At 38.2% G+C, this 16,990-nt stretch overlaps 1 protein-coding gene across 10 annotated transcripts in view; it reads left to right on the forward strand.

The window, feature by feature from the left end:
* The window catches only part of Alms1 (ALMS1 centrosome and basal body associated protein), a 229,662-nt gene that overhangs the window by 141,725 nt on the left and 70,947 nt on the right, over window positions 1–16,990 (forward strand). For 6 of the 10 annotated variants that reach the window (XR_010040661.1, XR_010040662.1, XR_010040664.1 and 3 more), the window contains exons 18-23: window positions 4,030–4,144; window positions 5,306–5,509; window positions 5,738–5,979; window positions 7,012–7,165; window positions 8,154–8,214; window positions 11,072–11,171. Coding sequence is in view for 1 of the 10 variants with exons in the window: in XM_013151576.3 (XP_013007030.2) it covers window positions 4,030–4,144; window positions 5,306–5,509; window positions 5,738–5,979; window positions 7,012–7,165; window positions 8,154–8,214; window positions 11,072–11,171; window positions 12,320–12,364 (921 nt within the window). In the remaining 9 variants the exon portion in view is untranslated. Of the gene's footprint in view, window positions 1–4,029; window positions 4,145–5,305; window positions 5,510–5,737; window positions 5,980–7,011; window positions 7,166–8,153; window positions 8,215–11,071; window positions 11,172–12,319; window positions 12,674–16,990 lie in introns of those variants that run through there. The other 4 variants (XM_013151576.3, XR_010040667.1, XR_010040669.1 and 1 more) reach the window with 4 other exon arrangements.

Raw genomic sequence — 16,990 nt, forward strand, 5'->3', positions numbered from 1 at the left:
CTCCTGTCATCTCGACACTTCTGCTGCATCTGTTCCAGAGAGCCCATCTGCCTCTGCTTCACCAGCTCTACTGCTTCTCTGTTCAGAGGGCAGCCCATGCTGCGGTCATCAAAGATGTTTACACATAAAGATCGAGAATCTACTTACATTGGATTCCCTAGCTCTGTTCCCAGAATTGTGAAGGCACAGGAAATAGACCTAGTCTTCTCCCTCTTGGGCCCCTCTTCCTTCCCTGAGGTATTTTATTTTGGGTAGTCCCTTTGAACCATTTCTCACAGCTTGTTTCTGTTTCCCTTTCCAAATTTGACAGCTGTCTTTGGTCTAAATTTGTTGACATCTCATTTTTAAACATGGCCCTTCAAACTAAGCATACTATGTTCTTCAGGTGGCAAGAGAGGGTTGACTGAGCCACCTTGAAGCTGGAGCATTTCTCTGGCCTAACAGATGCTTAGTCCCTACTGACTTCATTATGGAACTCAAAACTCTATTGTTAAACTTTTTCTATATAAATTTTTGTTTTGTTTGTTCTCATTTCCAGAACTGGTAATACAGTCACATGATACGTGTTTTTTTTTTTTTTTTTGGGTGGGGTGTCTTCCTTACTTCTCTTCTCCAGGCATCAGCTGTCCTTTCCAGAGGCAATGTTACTAGTTTCTTACATAATAAGAGTTATGTATTTATCACCACTATTCAGTTTCAGAGCATTGTCTGTCACACCAGAAAAGTCCCTGTACCTATTTTCAGTCATTCCTCATTCCCAGGCTCAGGCAACCACAAACCTGCCTCTTTTGGACTTTTCATATGAAAAGAGTCATAGAATATTGTCTTTTACATTTAGCTTATTTTAAGTATATTTTGAAGGTTCATCCATCTTGTAATATGTATCAGTTCATTTTTATCACTGAGCAATGTTCTGTTTGGCATGCAACAAAAATATCTGAGTTGTTTTTTGCCTAAACAAAGCCACAAAGATTTTCTCCTACATTTTAAAAGTTCTTTAGTTTTAGTTTGTATTATTCAACTCTGTGACCCTTTAATTTTTATTAGTGTGACGTCTATAATCTTTGTGGGTAGAGATTCCATTGTTTGAGCATCATTCCGATGTCTGTCCTTTGTCATTCAGTTACCTTTGTTGAAAATCATTTTACTATAAATTAAGTTTGTTTCCAAACTCTCAGTTCTGTTCCATTGATTGATATATCTATGTCTGTTTTTACAGCAATATCACAGTGTTGTGATTGCTGATGCTTTATAGTAAGTTTTGAAATCAGGATACATTAAGTCCTTCATCTTTATTCTTTTTACTCTTTACATTTCCATATAACTTTGAGATCAGCTTATAATTTTCTTCAAAGAAAAGCTTGCTGTGATTTTGATATTGTGCCCAATCTATAGGTTAATTTGGGAGAAATTGCCATCCTAACAACTTTGACTTCTAAAACTCATGTATGTGGAATGTCTTATCATTTATTTAGGTATTTTCTCCCAGCAATATTTGTAGTTCTTAGTGTACAAACTTGGCATATCAGTCCTTAACTTTATTCCTAAATGTTTCATTCTTTTTGCTATTGGGAATGGAACTTTATTTTCAGATTTTTCATTGCTAGAATATAGAAACATCAGTGACTTGTTTTTAAGTCTTACTGATCTTATATTCTATAACTTGACCAAATTATTTATTCTGCTACTTCATTGTGGGTTACTTAATATTTTTACATACAAGATGATACTGGCAAATAGTTTCTTCCTTTCCAATCTACTTGGGCTTAAATTTACCTCTACCACCTTTGCTTAAGTTAAAAAAAAAAATCACTTGGCACTCAAAATATAGATACCCAGACCCCCTAGAGATTGCAGTTCATTGTTCTGGGTTACCCCCGCCCCCCCCCACACCGCATGATATGTTTATAGTGAACAAGCTTAGGAAATAGTGCTTTGTGCTATATTTGTTCAGCTATGTTTTAATGATCTTTTCATTACCCACCAAACTTAAGGTAAAATAATTTTCAGCAAAGGACTCAGTGACAAAGGACAGACATCTGAATGATGCTGAAACAAGGGGATTTCTACCCACAAAGATTATAAACACACCAATAAAAATTAAAGGGTCACAGAGTTGAATAATACACATTAAAAAAGAAAACACCTATATAAGTTGTCTACCCTTTTTCATAAAAAGTGAAGCACACTTTAATCCTCTCTAGTATATATCTTGAGAGTCAGTCCATTTTATTACCTAACATTGTGTTTCTTTTTTACAGCTGCAGAGAAGGTACAAGTATCGCGTGCTCCCCATCAGTCCTATCTTCATTGTCCTTTCTATATGTGATTTTTTAAACATAGTAGTCTCCACTTTTTATATTTTACCATCTAAATCATTTATTCTAATGTAATTTTAAAGGTGGAGATTTTCCCTTTTCTACTGGGAAAAGCTGTCTTAAAGCTGTAGCTTGAGAGAGAACTGGTAAAAAGATCTGAGACTAGCTCAGATCCTTGAACTCCAGACTTAAGAGCTTTTTCTCCTGCATCAAAGTTGTTACCATTCCTGCCCCATAATGTACAGACCTTTATGATTATCACAACTAAACATCTTTCTGCTTTCTCATTTTTTAGATCTTCACATCCATTCAACCGCACCAGCTATGTACACTGTATAGAAATTCTCCCAGTTCCCTCTCCTCCAAATACTGTTATGTAAAATATTAAGAATGCAGTAGTTACTTAGTGTGTGTTGTCAAGTGTAAGATGTACCACTTAGTAAAGACCTTTATGTTGACAGTGGTATTTGGACAAGGCCAATTTAGCCAGTTATCATTTTACCAATTTATATTATAACTCAACTCATTTAAGTCCATCTTGCAAGCCTACCATAAAATCTTTTCTCATTTTGTTCAAATCTAGCTATTTGGGCTAAACATTTTATTGGTGTGCCAGTCAAGTGACCGTATCTACTAAGGAAACTAGGCTAAGCTGGTGGGTTATTCTGCATGCCTTCCAGATTTCTGGCTGAAATTTAGTAATCTTTTCTTTGATTTTGAAAAACTTTCAAGTTATCAGAGTGGTGGCAATTCTAAATTTTGCAAGTAACTAGTATCAATCTAGCAGTTTGCAACACTAATCTTTCTAAAAATCAGAATAGTTCTAGGTTCGAAGTGCCTAACATGATTCTGTGGCAAGTTTACTGGGTGGTGCTTGGAATATTTGTTCAAAAAAACAGACACTGTGTTTTGTTACTTGGGCTTCAATTTACCACATTTGCTTAAGTAAAAAAAAAAAATCACTTGGCACTTACTCAAAATATAGATACCCAGACCACCCAGAGATTGCAATTCATTGTTCTGGGTTACTCCTCCCACAATATGTTTATAGTGAGCAAGCTTAAGAAATAGTGCTTTGTGCTATATTTGTTCAGCTGTGTTTTAATGATCTTTTTCATTACCCACAAACGTTCGACCATTATTTTCAGTCTCTTAACTTATCCTTCATTGTTCTGCTTTCCCTGCATATGACTGATAAAGGCCTTTGGGCTCTTTCATGATTTTTTTAAAACAGTATTCCACTCAGTCAGGACTTCTCTTAGGACCTAGTAGCTCTTTGATGTTTAGATAAATGCCTGAATATGCAAAGCACTCTTTGCAGCTCATCACTTTCTTTAACCGTCTCCAGGCCTGTATCTTGCATCAAAAATATGTGCAGGTGTCGGTCGAGAATTTCATTGTGTAAATGTATCAGGTTAAGGTTTGGTTAGCATCTTCAGAGTTTGGTTAAGCCCTGGGAAAATACCTAGCTTAGCCTCTTTCTGTCTTATATAAGTCTTGGCAGCTTGGGCCCTGTCCAACTACAGCAGCAGTCTCTTTCCTTTCACAGACGTATGACAGCACATTAACATTGCTCACAACATTTTTCCAACCGCGTCTCAACAATTTTAATTTGATTAAAAAGAATTCTTGAGGACTTAGAGTCTTTTTTATGCTATGTGTAATGTAGCCATTGACTAGGTAACTAAAATAGAATCTCTTGTTTCTCCAGATGTCACACTATATTTCTTCTGACTCAGTTTCATCTGCCAGTAGCTTCTTGAGTTTGAACTCTACTCTTTGCAGTGAAAACCATAAGCACATGTTAAACAAGGGCATACAGGCAGGTAAGTGAAGAGAAGTTAAACTTTTCCAATGAGATAAAAATGCAGATTCTGGGCCAGGGATTTAGCTCAGTGGCATGCAGGCCTACCTGGGGAGTGCAAGGTCGTAAGTTCAATCTCTGGTATCAAAAGAGAAAAAAAATGTGATTCTTTAACATGTTACTCAGCTTCACTCATAATTAAAAAGGTGAAGATTAAGACTATTTATAAATGTAAATGCCACTTTTCACCTGTAAGTTGACAATAATCCAAGTTTAAAAGTAAGAGTATATAGAAATAAGTACCCTCAAACATTCTAGTGGGAGTTTAAGTCGGTACAACCCTTGTGAAAGACAATTTGGTTGTTGCTATCAAAACTACTTTGACCTGGCATTTTTTCTTTTGAAATTTATTCTATAGATACACTTGGAAACGTGCTAACAGCAAGTGAAAGTTAACTGTTAAGTTACTTATTGTTATAGCAAAACATTAAAATCACTTTAGATATACATCAGCAATTAAGTAGTTAAATAAAGAAATTGTACTTCCACATAAAGAAATAGTACTTAGACTGAGAGAGCTTTCTCTGTACTAATATTGAAAAGATTTTCAAGATAGACAATCTAAAAAATCAAAATACAGAACAGTGGATACTGTGCTACTATATGCATTTTTTTAAATAAAGGAGGGAAGAGAATTGCTTGCGAGTACAAAAATAATTTTCCAGAATGATGAGATTGTGAAGAGAGAGAATGGAGAACAGGAGGGGAGAGGATTTCAGTTCATACTTTTCTATACCCTTTTGATTATAAAACAAAAATAAACTCCCTTATTCACTTCTGTCAACCTCTCCCTTACCCAGGTGGCTACCAGAAGGGTTTACTGATACTTTCTTGGTATCAGAACTAAAATCTTTTACCTACTGAATATCTGTTCTTCTTTCTCTCTCTTAATTAAAATTAGAAATAAAATCCTTTTTTCATTCTCCCTCTACTTTCCTTTCTCTGCAACTCTACCTTCCTTCCCCTTTTTCCTTTTGCTCTCCCCTGCATCATGTCTCCTTCCCCCACCAAAAAAGGCAGCATGTCTTTGAAGAATTAAAAAGGTTTTACTTCCTTGCTTGAGTGATCTTTTCAGCTAAGCCTCAAGGATGCTCCCAGAGTCATTTGTAACCTTTCCCCTCAGGTAATTTGGAGATTGTGACTGGTGCTAAAAAACACACTCGTGATGTTGGAGTGACTTTCCCAACTCCTACTTCCAGTGAGGCTAGATTAGAAGAGGACAGTGATGTAACTTCTTGGTCAGAAGAAAAAATTGAAGAGAAAAAGCTCTTTACGGATTATCTTGGGGACAAAAAGTTACGGAAGAACAGGCCAATTTCCTATGAAGGTCAGTCTCTAATTCCAGGTTTTATAGCAGAAAATAGTGAATTAAGTCTTTTGCAATGCTAGAATTCTTTCTAAATGGCTAAGTATCTAGAACTACATTTACAGAATCATACCTGCAATGAAGGCAGACACCTTCGGGGCCCTCAGAGATAAGCTTCCTGTCTTTGATGAGACTTGGATGCAGTTAAGAAAGTGATAAATCTTTTCTTCTCAAAAATATTTTCTATAGGAGTTTCATGGTTTGTTCCCGTGGAAAATGTGAAATCTGGATCTAAGAAGGAAAACATGCCCAAGGTTTATAGCCCTGGCATCTCTTGGTTTGAACCAGTAACCAAAACCAAACCCTGGAGGGAGCCACTACGGGAAAAGAACTGGCAGGGACAGCACATGAATTGTCAGGGATCAGTCGCTGACCAAGTCAGAGATGATGGCCGAGGCTCTCCAAGGCCATTTGTGAAAGCAACTCTACAGGTATAGTGGTATCAAGTTAACTTTAGCCATGTATTTACATGGAAAAGGGGAAGACTGGGAGAAGTTCTGACTGGGACTTGGCATGCCAAGGTTGGGTTGTGTGACCTTCCTTTTGAGCAGCTCTGCAGTTCATCTGTTTCATATATAAGGAAAAGCTGCCTTAACTGTTTCATATATAAGGAAAAGCTATCTTAACTTTGTGAATAATGTGCCACTTTGAGTATCTGGGGACAGAGTAACAAGGAAAGTTATTATGGCACTGTTTGGCAGGTTTATAGATATCCAGTATGGAATTTCCAAAGATGTGGGGTTTGTATGAACATTTTATGTCCTCCATTAGATAATGCCTGTTGCTTCTTATCACAGGATTCAAAAGGCATTCTTCTTTTTTATCTTTTTGTCTTTTTGAATCACGGTCTCATTATGCAGTTCAGGCTGGCCTTGGGCTCACTTTGTACCCCAGGCTGGTCTCAAACTTGCAAGGATCCTCCTGCCTCAGCCTTCTGTGTGCTGGGATTACAGGAGTACGCCACCACATCTGGTTTAAGGCATTCTTTTTCTTCTTCTTTTTTTTTTTTTTTTTTTTTTTTTTTTTTTTTAGTGCTAGGGATTAAACCTAAGGCCTTATGCATGCTGGGCAAACACTCTACTACTGAGTACATCCCCATCCCTCACCAACCATCTCTAACTCTCATCTCTAGCCTCAGAGGCTAAGGGAAATGTTATTTAATAAGATATTTGTCTGAAGAGAAATTTGAAATGCCACAATGGCTGAGCTCTGACCTATCAACATTCTGGAGAGTTGTAACTGCCATGGCTTATTTTTTGGATTATTCAAAGGCATTCCTTTGATCCCTTTGATTTTCCTGCTGGAGCTCCTCCCTGAAGAAGAGTATCACAGTAGTCCTTAACTATGTATGTTTTCTGTGTGTTAGAAATCGTCTTTCCACACCTATTAGTAGATGCTATTTTTAGGGGCACTCAGATAGCAGCTTTCATCATTAATATTAGGTTGGGCTTTTTCCTCCTTAGGAATCACTTCAGTTTCACAGACCTGACTTTATCTCTCGCTCTGGGGAACGTATAAAGCGTCTGAAGTTAATAGTCCAGGAGAGGAAGCTGCAGAACAGGTTACAAAGTGAACGGGATGCACTGTTCAACTCCACGCGTCCCCTGCCTAGGAGAGGTATGCTGTCTTGTAACTTTTCTCTTAATGTCTAGAGAGAGGCAAGATAGCTTGTCTGTTGATGAGTACTGCTAAATGCTATGAAAACTGAGTGTAACCTTGTGTTTACTGAGGCATAGTTCTCTTAAGATAACAGAAATGGCCGAACTTTACAGCACTGTCATGATACCAGTAATTTTCTATTCTCATCTGGTGGCTGCATCTTAAAAAGGAAATGTTCAGTAATAATAGGATTTTTTTAAAACCAGCTCTTGCTCAATGTGTATGCCCAAGTTGGTTACAAAGTTATAATCTCGTTTCCTGTAAAGATGGTGCCAGTTCTGGCTTTCTTACCTCATAGAGTGGTTTTAATAATAACTACAGTAATAAACACATAATACATCTTATCTATACACTGCTCTCACAACACCTCTCTAAAGTAGATACTATTGGTAATCTTACTTCACAGTGACAAAATTGAGGCAGAGAGAGATTAAGTATTTTGCCCTAGGTTGTAACTTTGCAAATAAAAGAGCTAATATTTAAACCCAGGTGGACTGGCTCCACGGTCTGTATACTTAATTCCACTGAACCTAAGATTTCAATAAAATAATTTGTGAAAGATACCATAAAGTATTACCTAATGCTGTCGTCACAACCTTACTAATATACCAATTTTTTGATACAACTCTTTGGTCTGTGCCACAAAATGTCTTCAGAGGCCATAGGTGGCTATCATGGTCACTGTAGTCCACTGATAGCAAACCTTTTAGAGTTTTCAATGGTATAAACAGCCTGCCATGGCATGCATGCCATAGGTTTGCTACCAGTGGTGTAGTTTATTCCTGGCCTTGGGTTTGGTCTTGGTAATTGGTTATTGCTTATCAACCTGTACCATCAGCTCAGGTTAGAGGCACAAAGTTCAGCTGCTCCTCCTATAGCTCTAGAGTGCCACTTATTTTCTTATTAGATCACTGTCCTCTGAAAACCACTTTTCTCTCTTGCTTAGTCTTCCTTGCTGCCCAGAAGAAGCCTGTTGGGAAGAAGGAGATGATTCAGAGGTCTAAACGGTAAGGCCAAAGGAACAAAAGTAATTATGAAAGTATAAACTGGACTACCAGATGGTCAGAAACTCTGACTTGTCCTTCAGAGTAAAGGCATAATACTCACATAGATCTATTAGGAGAAAGTTGCACAAGTAGCTTCTCACAGCATGAAAACAGAGAAGAAAAACAGATAGCAGATATGATATGAATTAGTAATATGCAAAGGATTAAAAGATCCCTACTGTTTTGCATATATTAGGCTTGTCTTTATTAGAAATGTACATATAAAGAATACTTTCAAATAACATTAAATATTTATTTGAAGCCATGCCCTCTATCTTAGCAATCTTACTTGTAGCAATTTGTCTGGTAGAGTAAGGAATAATAGGAGTGTTCTTTAACCATTGAAGTTTTTAAAATCGCATTTCAACAGCATGGTTATAGTGCTGTAATTTGTGATCTTCAAAAGAAGTAATTATAGTTATGTAGATACATTTTTTTTATATAGAGAGACTATCTCTAGAGGACAAAAAAAAATCCCCTTATAATAGTGTTTGCCTTTGGGAAAAAGAACTGAGTGACTGGAGTACAAAGATTAATTTTGTACCTAATTAATTTTTTGAATCTCATGCTATTGGAAGTACTAGCTATTAACTAATTAATTAATTAGAGATAGCATATGTTGATCCTGACTATGCTGTGGATAACTTAAGGGTTACATTTGGGGTTTACTGAGGGCTTGCTTTAATAAGAATAATTTTACAAGTGGCAGGATGGTTCTGAACTAATTCTTAAAACAGTTTGTCTCATGTAATTGAGGCTTCTCTTTTGAAGTATTGTTTCCTACTGCCTTTTTCATAGAGTTTAACTTCTACTTGATGAGAATAACTGACAGATAAACTGATTATTCTGATCTAGATATATGACAGACATTTTCTTGAAAATGAAGAATTGAGTGTCACTTCAGAGAAAATAGCTGACAGTATTTGTTTCCAAAGAGAAAATTTGACCTTTCAACAAAGAAAGGAATTCTAGAGAACTTCACTGTTATTAGTTTGCCAACTTTCTAGTATTTAGACTTTTCTGTCAAGATCAGAAGTGACATTAAAAAATGTGATTTTTTTCATGTAATGTAAGTAAATTTGTCAACATTGGGAAAGATTTGCATAACTTACTGGATCAGGATTTGTTACAAAATCAGGCTTGAATAAATGGTTCATTTAAAGTGCATGATAGATGAATTTTCTGTGACAGTATAAAAAGGACACTAATCTGATTTCAGATTGTACTTTCAGCTAATTAAGAAACTACCACTTGTTGAGTTTTCATTTAGTGTTAAAGAGATTAGCAGGTATCTGAAAAGAATGTTAGAGTATTTTTCTCTTTTTTAATTACACGTGTGAAATGAGATTTTAAAAAAATATTTCAACTGGAGTAATTTATGACAACAAACTTAAAACAGAAGCAGTTATAAGTCCAGTGCTAGTCTATTAAATCAGATATTAGGTTTTCAAAGAATATAAAGCTGTGAGTCTTCTGACTAAAATTTTTGATTTTTCTTTTTTAAAGACTACTTGTGTTAACTTGTTCACAGGCTCATGGTTATTTTTTCAGTTGTCATTATTTCTAAGTGAATGAAGAAATAAGTTTTGTCTTCCTTTGGTTTGGTTTTGTGATGCTGGGCTTTTTACATAATGGGAAAGTGCTTTACCAGTGAACCACATACCAAACCCTTAAGAACTAAGTATTTAAATTTTATTTAACTTATAATATGATATCAATATATAAAATCCACATTGAGAGTCCTCAGTTTTTAGAGATGTAAAGGAATACTGAGCCCATATAATTTGAGAATCATTGCTTTAAGTCTGTCACAAAATTTAATTAGAGAGAAATTGTGCAGCAATCCTTTTGTGGCAGTTCACTTCAGCAACAGGAGTCTTTGCTGTAAGACACCATGAACTTGCTTACAGGAAGATAGCCAGGGCATCTTCTGTAAGATATTGATGCTTTCAATCATAAATATACTTGTAGGTGGAGGGTAGGTTTCCATCTACTGGATGGCAACTCAAAGTTTTAAACTTACATTATTTTTACTATTCGCTATATTCTGTAACCCACTTAACTGTTCTTTTGTTGGAATTTAATTATTTCTAATCAGATGTTTGTCACACACACACACATTTAGTTATATTCCTTCCAGCTTAAAATCAGTGGCACCTAATATCAGATAAAACAGAACTCATTTTTTACATGACTATAAGACCCTCTACAACCCAACTCATTCTCGTCCCACCTGCTTCCCATATGTTACCCATGCAGACTTAGCTTTATTCTTATCAATCTCACTTTTTCCTGACATAGGTACCTTTTGTTCTATCTCCTCTTTTCTTTCTGTTCTTCCGAATCCAACTCAGGTCTAATCTCCTCTCTGAATTCTTCCCTGACCTCTTTCTATCAGAATAAGTTTTTTTCTCCTGTAACTCTAGCATTTTGTAGAATATAACTATTGTAGTACTTTTCTTTCCCAGTAATTTCCTTGTGTTTAAAAATATAGTAGTAATACCTATTCATTCTTATATTGAAAGAATACATTTTTCCATATCAAGAGAAAAACAGGAAGTTACTCTTACCTTCTTTGTTCTACTCTTTTCCCAGAAATATCTACTGTTGGTAAGATTTTATATAATATCTCTTCCAGATTGTGAGCACTCCAGGCCTGGGTTCCCAGTGTCCAGGTGTCTCACAGCAAACACATTATATAGGCTGGGCCTGTCTGAGAGACTAAATGTCAGTAGAGAGGTGTAGTAAGATGAGGTCATTTACCTCTTTGCCTTGTGACTTCATTGCCTTCTGTCTTTCCACTGGTGCCATTTCTAAGGATTTATGAACAGCTTCCAGAAGTACAGAAAAAGAGAGAAGAGGAGAAGAGAAGATCAGAATATAAGTCCTACCGGCTGCGTGCTCAACTGTATAAAAAGGTCAGTGGAATTAGTACTGTAGCTAGAGCAGGATGGGCCAGGTTTATCAAGGGAGAGAGAACTGGAGAGGAAAAGTCTAATCTGTTGAGCATTTATTCAGAGTGACCCAAGTTTGAGAAGTGGAGTGAACTGAAACTCAAAATGCACTGTTCCAATGCTGAAATTTCAAAATTAGGGAACTTGTTAACAAGTTTAAAATCAGGGTGAGTTTCTCATGCATTTAAAATGAAGCCATATTCAACACATAGGAGACAACTTAGGTATCATGATGGAAATACTCAAAACATCAGAATAATTAGAGCCCCAAAGGATTCTATGCTTCTCATGGATAAGTCAGATACAGTGGAACAAATTCCACAACCAGGATCATGGAAAGAATTAAGTTTGTGAACTGAAGTACCACCGTACCTTTAGAACTGCTAAAGTAAACTAGATAACGTCTAAGTGTAGCCTAAGAGGTGTTGGCACTGCAGGGCAGAGGTTTTAGCTCCATGGATCAGTGGTGCTGCAAGTCCAAAAAGCTTAGAGGGTAAAGATCTTGCTACCAGTATTTCCCTGAGAGACCAGATTAACCACTGGGCATGGAGGGCCACACCCTTCATTGTTCTGGTTTCTCTCCCATCGCCTCACTACACATCAGAGGGCTCTGAAAGTCAAAAACCCAAAGACCAGATCATATCAGATTGGGTTAAAGAACTGTCTCTGAAGCACCCCCAAAACTCAGGCTGCTTTTTCTGGGGAAGGCACTGGCCAGCTTGTCTAGTGTATCACTACACTGTGCTTGGGCTGTAGACTAGTAAGTCTATCAGGATTATAGATCACCTGTATTTATGTGGAAATAATGTGTTCCTTACAGATCATCTTTGCTAACCTCTTTAGGAATTTTTTTTGGGGGGGGTCTAATTGCCAGTTTCTGTAGCTAAGTAACATGAACAAGATTTGGGTGTCTTCAGCAACACAACTAGGGTGAGACGTGGCTGTCTGTGGAATTTTTTTTGGGGGGGTGGGTCCTAATTGCCAGTTTCTGTAGCTAAGTAACATGAACAAGATTTGGGTGTCTTCAGCAACACAACTAGGGTGAGACGTGGCTGTCTGCCTTTGATGGTGGAAGTACCCGACTTCTTTCTTGACTTTCTTTTCTTCCACAGAAAGTGACCAATCAACTCCTGGGGAGAAAAGTGCCCTGGGACTGACATAAGGTTATTTTCCTCAGAATTTCCTTGGAATTATATTTTATGAATGTGGAAGAACACAGTCCTTATTTTTATGCATCTTATTTAATAAAGCTTATTCTTTGTCCATGTGTATCTTAGCAATAGTAACTTGTAGGGTATGGAGCAGAATGTTGGTCAGAATGACTGACACTATGGGAGCAATCATTTTTCCATAGAGACCTTGCCCACGGGGCTATAATGATAATATCTCTTTAGTTCTAGTCAAGTGTGACTCCCTTTTTGTTTGTGTTTTTATATTTTTAGAAAATAAATAACTTTTGATGGGCAGTGTCTGTCTTGACATTTCTGAACACATCAATGGAAGTAAATGGGCTCTTAGAAATGTGGTCTGTCTGTTTAGAAACACAGTGTCTTAGTTACTTTTCTTGTTACTGAAACAAAATACCCAACACCCAAAGTTAAAGGAGGAAAGATTCATGACAGCTCGCAGTTTGTACAGATTTCATTTCATAATTGGCTGGTTCCAAACCTGGTGTCATGGCAGAGGGGCATCACAGAGGAGAAACAGTTTGTGGCAGGCAGAAGGCAGCAAAGAAACAGCAGCAGTGACAACAGCAGCTCCCTTTCTGTATGCCCTTAGAGTGGGTAGTGCTCACACCCAGAAAGGGCCTCCGCAGTATCCATAGCCAGAACTATGCCAGACCAACCTGTAGACTAATTTAGGGTATCAAGGGTGTATGATTACACACTTATCCCAGATCATATACTCTAGATCCAGCCACCTCTGAAAAGCCCCATCTATGACATGAGACTTGGGGAGTAGGGGGGCACCTAGATAAAAGCCAACACACAGCATGGCTGGCGTGACATGTGTTGTGTCACAGGCTCTGTGGGAAGTGTCCAGTTAGACTACTACCAGGTACCCTGAGCCTCTTGGGACACACAGGCACAGAGCCGCCCCCCAGCCTCTTTCCATTACCCCATGGAGTAGCTTTGACGGCAGGTGGAAAGGCCATCAGCCCTTTCTTCACTCATCTTGTTGAAGACTTAGACTGCTCATCATCACACAGGAAACCAATATGTGCAACCTAGAGAAAAACTTCTGAAAAAGATGAGTTGGTAAATGAGACAATGCACACAAAGCACGTAACCCAGGGCCTGTATAGGAGCAACCAGCCCCCTGGAATTACAGCCCCAGAGTGGGAGGGAGGTGCTGAGCAAGCTCATTATAAAATAAGTTCAGTGAACCCTGGCAGCAAGGGCAGTCAGTTTTCCAGAAACTTCCTGGAGTTTATCAAAGAGCAGGTGCAGTGTCAAGCACCCACAAAGATTTCAAATCATGCCACCTAGTATCCCCTTGAACCCTAAAAGAAGCCAAGAAGAAGTGGAGCTGAGCAAGTTAACTCCTATGGGCTATCTATAAAATAAGAGGGCTATTTTAACCCCCCTTAGAGCTATAGGTCTTTGACTATTTAGCTGTTCCATAGGAGGTTACTTGTTCTTATAGAAACACAAAGTATAATTATCTCAAAACCTGAGTCTACAAAGAAATCCAGGGAGGATGGAGGCAGATTAGGATTGATGAACATGCTCCCCTTTAAGTTTAGGATTATGTCATCCAGATACCTTCCCAGAGCATTTAGGGTCAGGGCCTAGGAATCCTCAGGTGACAGCTGGCAGCCAGCTCCTTCCAGCCGGCCCCAACCACAACATACCTCAAGAATGCTACTGTACTATGGGTGTGCTGGGAAATGTGGAAACATCTCTTCTAGGCTTGTTTAAATAGGAAATCCACAGGCTTGCCTTCACATTAAAGCTGTATTCCTCCAAGCCACCACCCATATCAAAATGAGATTTGGGGTTGCTAAAAGATCCCACATTTCCCTGCCTCTCTTGTTTGCAGAGACCTTTGACTGAGTGCTGCCTGCCTCATAGACACATAGTATCTGCCTCATAGACAGTCCTTACTCCTCTTCCAGAATCTTTTTCTGACCACAGACCTCAGAATGGTTCCCCTACTCTGCACACATCCATTTGAGCTAAGCACCTAGCAGAAGCCACAAAATCACCACCTCATGCTGCCATTCCTGTGGCCATCAGGTTACTCTACTCTCCGTCTCCCCCACCTCCTGCCACATGCATTGCTTGTACCAGCATTATGTTGCTCTGAAAATGCTCTGCCCAGGCCTGGCTGGACTTCCGTTTTTGTTCTTACACAGGTGTTGGAAGCCCAAGCCAAGGTCAAACATTGCTTCTGGTTCAGAGTTGAATGGGATTCAGTCTTGAACTGCTTCTTCCTAGATGTAGTTCATCCTTGACCTGAGAATTCCTCCCCTTTTCCTCCTGTAAGTTAGACTCCAAGTTGGAGCTCAGCTTGGGCAACTTAGGAACTTTAACACTTCTCTCCTCCCTAAGAATAGCTTCTGTTTCTGCCTACCCGAAGAAGAGACCTCCAGTGATCACAAGCACATGCAGTTTAGGACAAGGGTATGTGTGGAGGAGGCAGTGTTTTACCTATAATTCAGAACACATTTTGAGTGTCCTAAATGATTGTTCCAGTCAGTTGTTAGAATTTTGGCAAGCTGAACTGTTAACATGGTCTGCATCTTACCTGTTTGGACCTGAGTGAATTTAACCTAGTTAGTTTTATTTTTACCAGCTCTGAAATCTTATTTATAGCCTTTTCTCATCTTCTCACTAAGTACTCAGGGGGGTTAGGCTCATGCACACAGAGAAAACCAAGGTATTTTTCAAACCTGATCTGGCTACAGTTTAAGGGAATTACAGTCACAATGTACATAGATGCGGTTTTTAATTATTTTTTAGTGTGTGTGCATGGAGAGCAATACTGAGAAGTAAACGTAGGTGGTGGTGGTCAACCTATGGCACATGTGTTGCTTTTCTTTTAAGACAAAAGATGTTAATGTATGAGTTGTTTTTTTCTAAACTAAAATCTCAATTTTCAGTGCCAATTGCACTATTGGCATTTCACAATAATTGGGGATGTGGGAGTTGCAGTGGGGGTGTTTGTCTCTAAAAGATTTGGCATCACTGACCTAGACACTTCCCACTGAGTTCCATCCTTAGCCCTTTTTTCTTTTTCTTTTTTTTTTTTTTTTTGGTACTGGGAATCAAACTCAAGCCTTTGTGTTTGCCAAGCAGGCACTTATGCTGCTGAGCTAAACCCACAGCCCTGTTTTTTTATTTAGACACATAGTGTCCCTAAGTTTCCTAGGCTGGGCCAGGGCTTGGGGTCCTCTAGCTTCTGTCTCCTACAGTGCTAGAACTACAAGCAACATCATCACACTTCACTTCTTTGATTTTGTTAGTCTAAACAGCCCCAGCCCTACCCACTCTTCTACCTATCAGAGAGCCATTATTGGTCCACAGATATTCATAGCTCGAGCCATCTCCTTTTTAAACATTAGGGTAAAATCTCTCTACATAATGTACACATGTATTTCTTTCCCTAGCTTTAGAACTTTTTCCTCCAATGCTGGTAGCTTTGTTTCGGTAGTCTACCATGGACATAAGAGAAATAGCTTTCTAGAGGTCAGCCTAACTTCTGGACTACTGCATGGACCTTGGTGTACACAGTTTCAGCAAATTCCAAAGGGGGCATGGCCAGATTTTCATCTTCCTAGGGTTCCTGATCCAGTTTCATCACAGGGTTCCTCACCATCCTTCCTTATGTAAGTGCAAACAACACAATGTAAGTCCAAAATCCAACTATCAGACAAATGGGGCTAGGATGAAAAAACACCTGCCCCATTGTTTCATGAGATGCCAAGCAAAAGTACTTCAGAGCATTTCCTGGCTGTCCCTAATTTAGAGATTGGCAGAAAACTGGGAAGCAGCCTGACACTTAAGAGACATACACCAGTGCTGTCTCCCGACAGGCAGGCATCAGCTCCACAGCCCAGCAAAGAACAGAGTTGAGAAGTCATTTCTCTATAGTTTGTTGAGAATTTTGTTGCTTTGTTTCCTTCTTGGGTGTCTCACTAAGTAGTTAAGTTCTTGGAAAGCAAGAATCATAACTATGTGTTCCCCCTGCTGGCCTTGGTACAGTGTGTAGGGTATTGATGGCTCAGTAAGGATTCGTAAAACGGTACACAGAGAATGATCAGTCCAGGTTAGAGACCAGATGCTCTGGCAAAGACAGTGAGGTTTAAGTGATAAATTCCCTGAGACTTCTGAAAGTACTGGAAGACATTTAGATTGGGGTTGAATGAGTGATAGAAAATGGCATAATGATAAAAATTATCAATACCAAAGAATAGCATATGAAACAATTTCTGGTTTGTTTTTTTTTTTTTTTTTGGACTTTTTTTTATTTAAAGAAAAGGAAACAAAAAAATACATGGAGATAAAAAAGGGTAGAAATAATACAAAATTACAGAAAACCAAATGGTAAGAAATTGCTGGTTGATAAGTTATATATTGTCATCTTAGAAATAGCTGTTCAGGTTACAAAATTAAAGTATTTAGAATGACATTCAAAAAGTGACACTACAAACAGTTCTGCTCAATGATCGAACAAAAACTCAGTAATATGGTTATCAGTCCTACACACTTGTTTTACATTTCAAAGAGGGTAAGATTAAACATATCAAAGCAGAACAAAACAGTTAAAAAAACAATTTA

This window comes from Cavia porcellus, unplaced genomic scaffold (genome assembly GCF_034190915.1).
Source record: "Cavia porcellus strain 051 isolate PalLab524CR breed Dunkin Hartley unplaced genomic scaffold, mCavPor4.1 scaffold_18, whole genome shotgun sequence".
Classification (NCBI taxonomy): domain Eukaryota; kingdom Metazoa; phylum Chordata; class Mammalia; order Rodentia; family Caviidae; genus Cavia; species Cavia porcellus.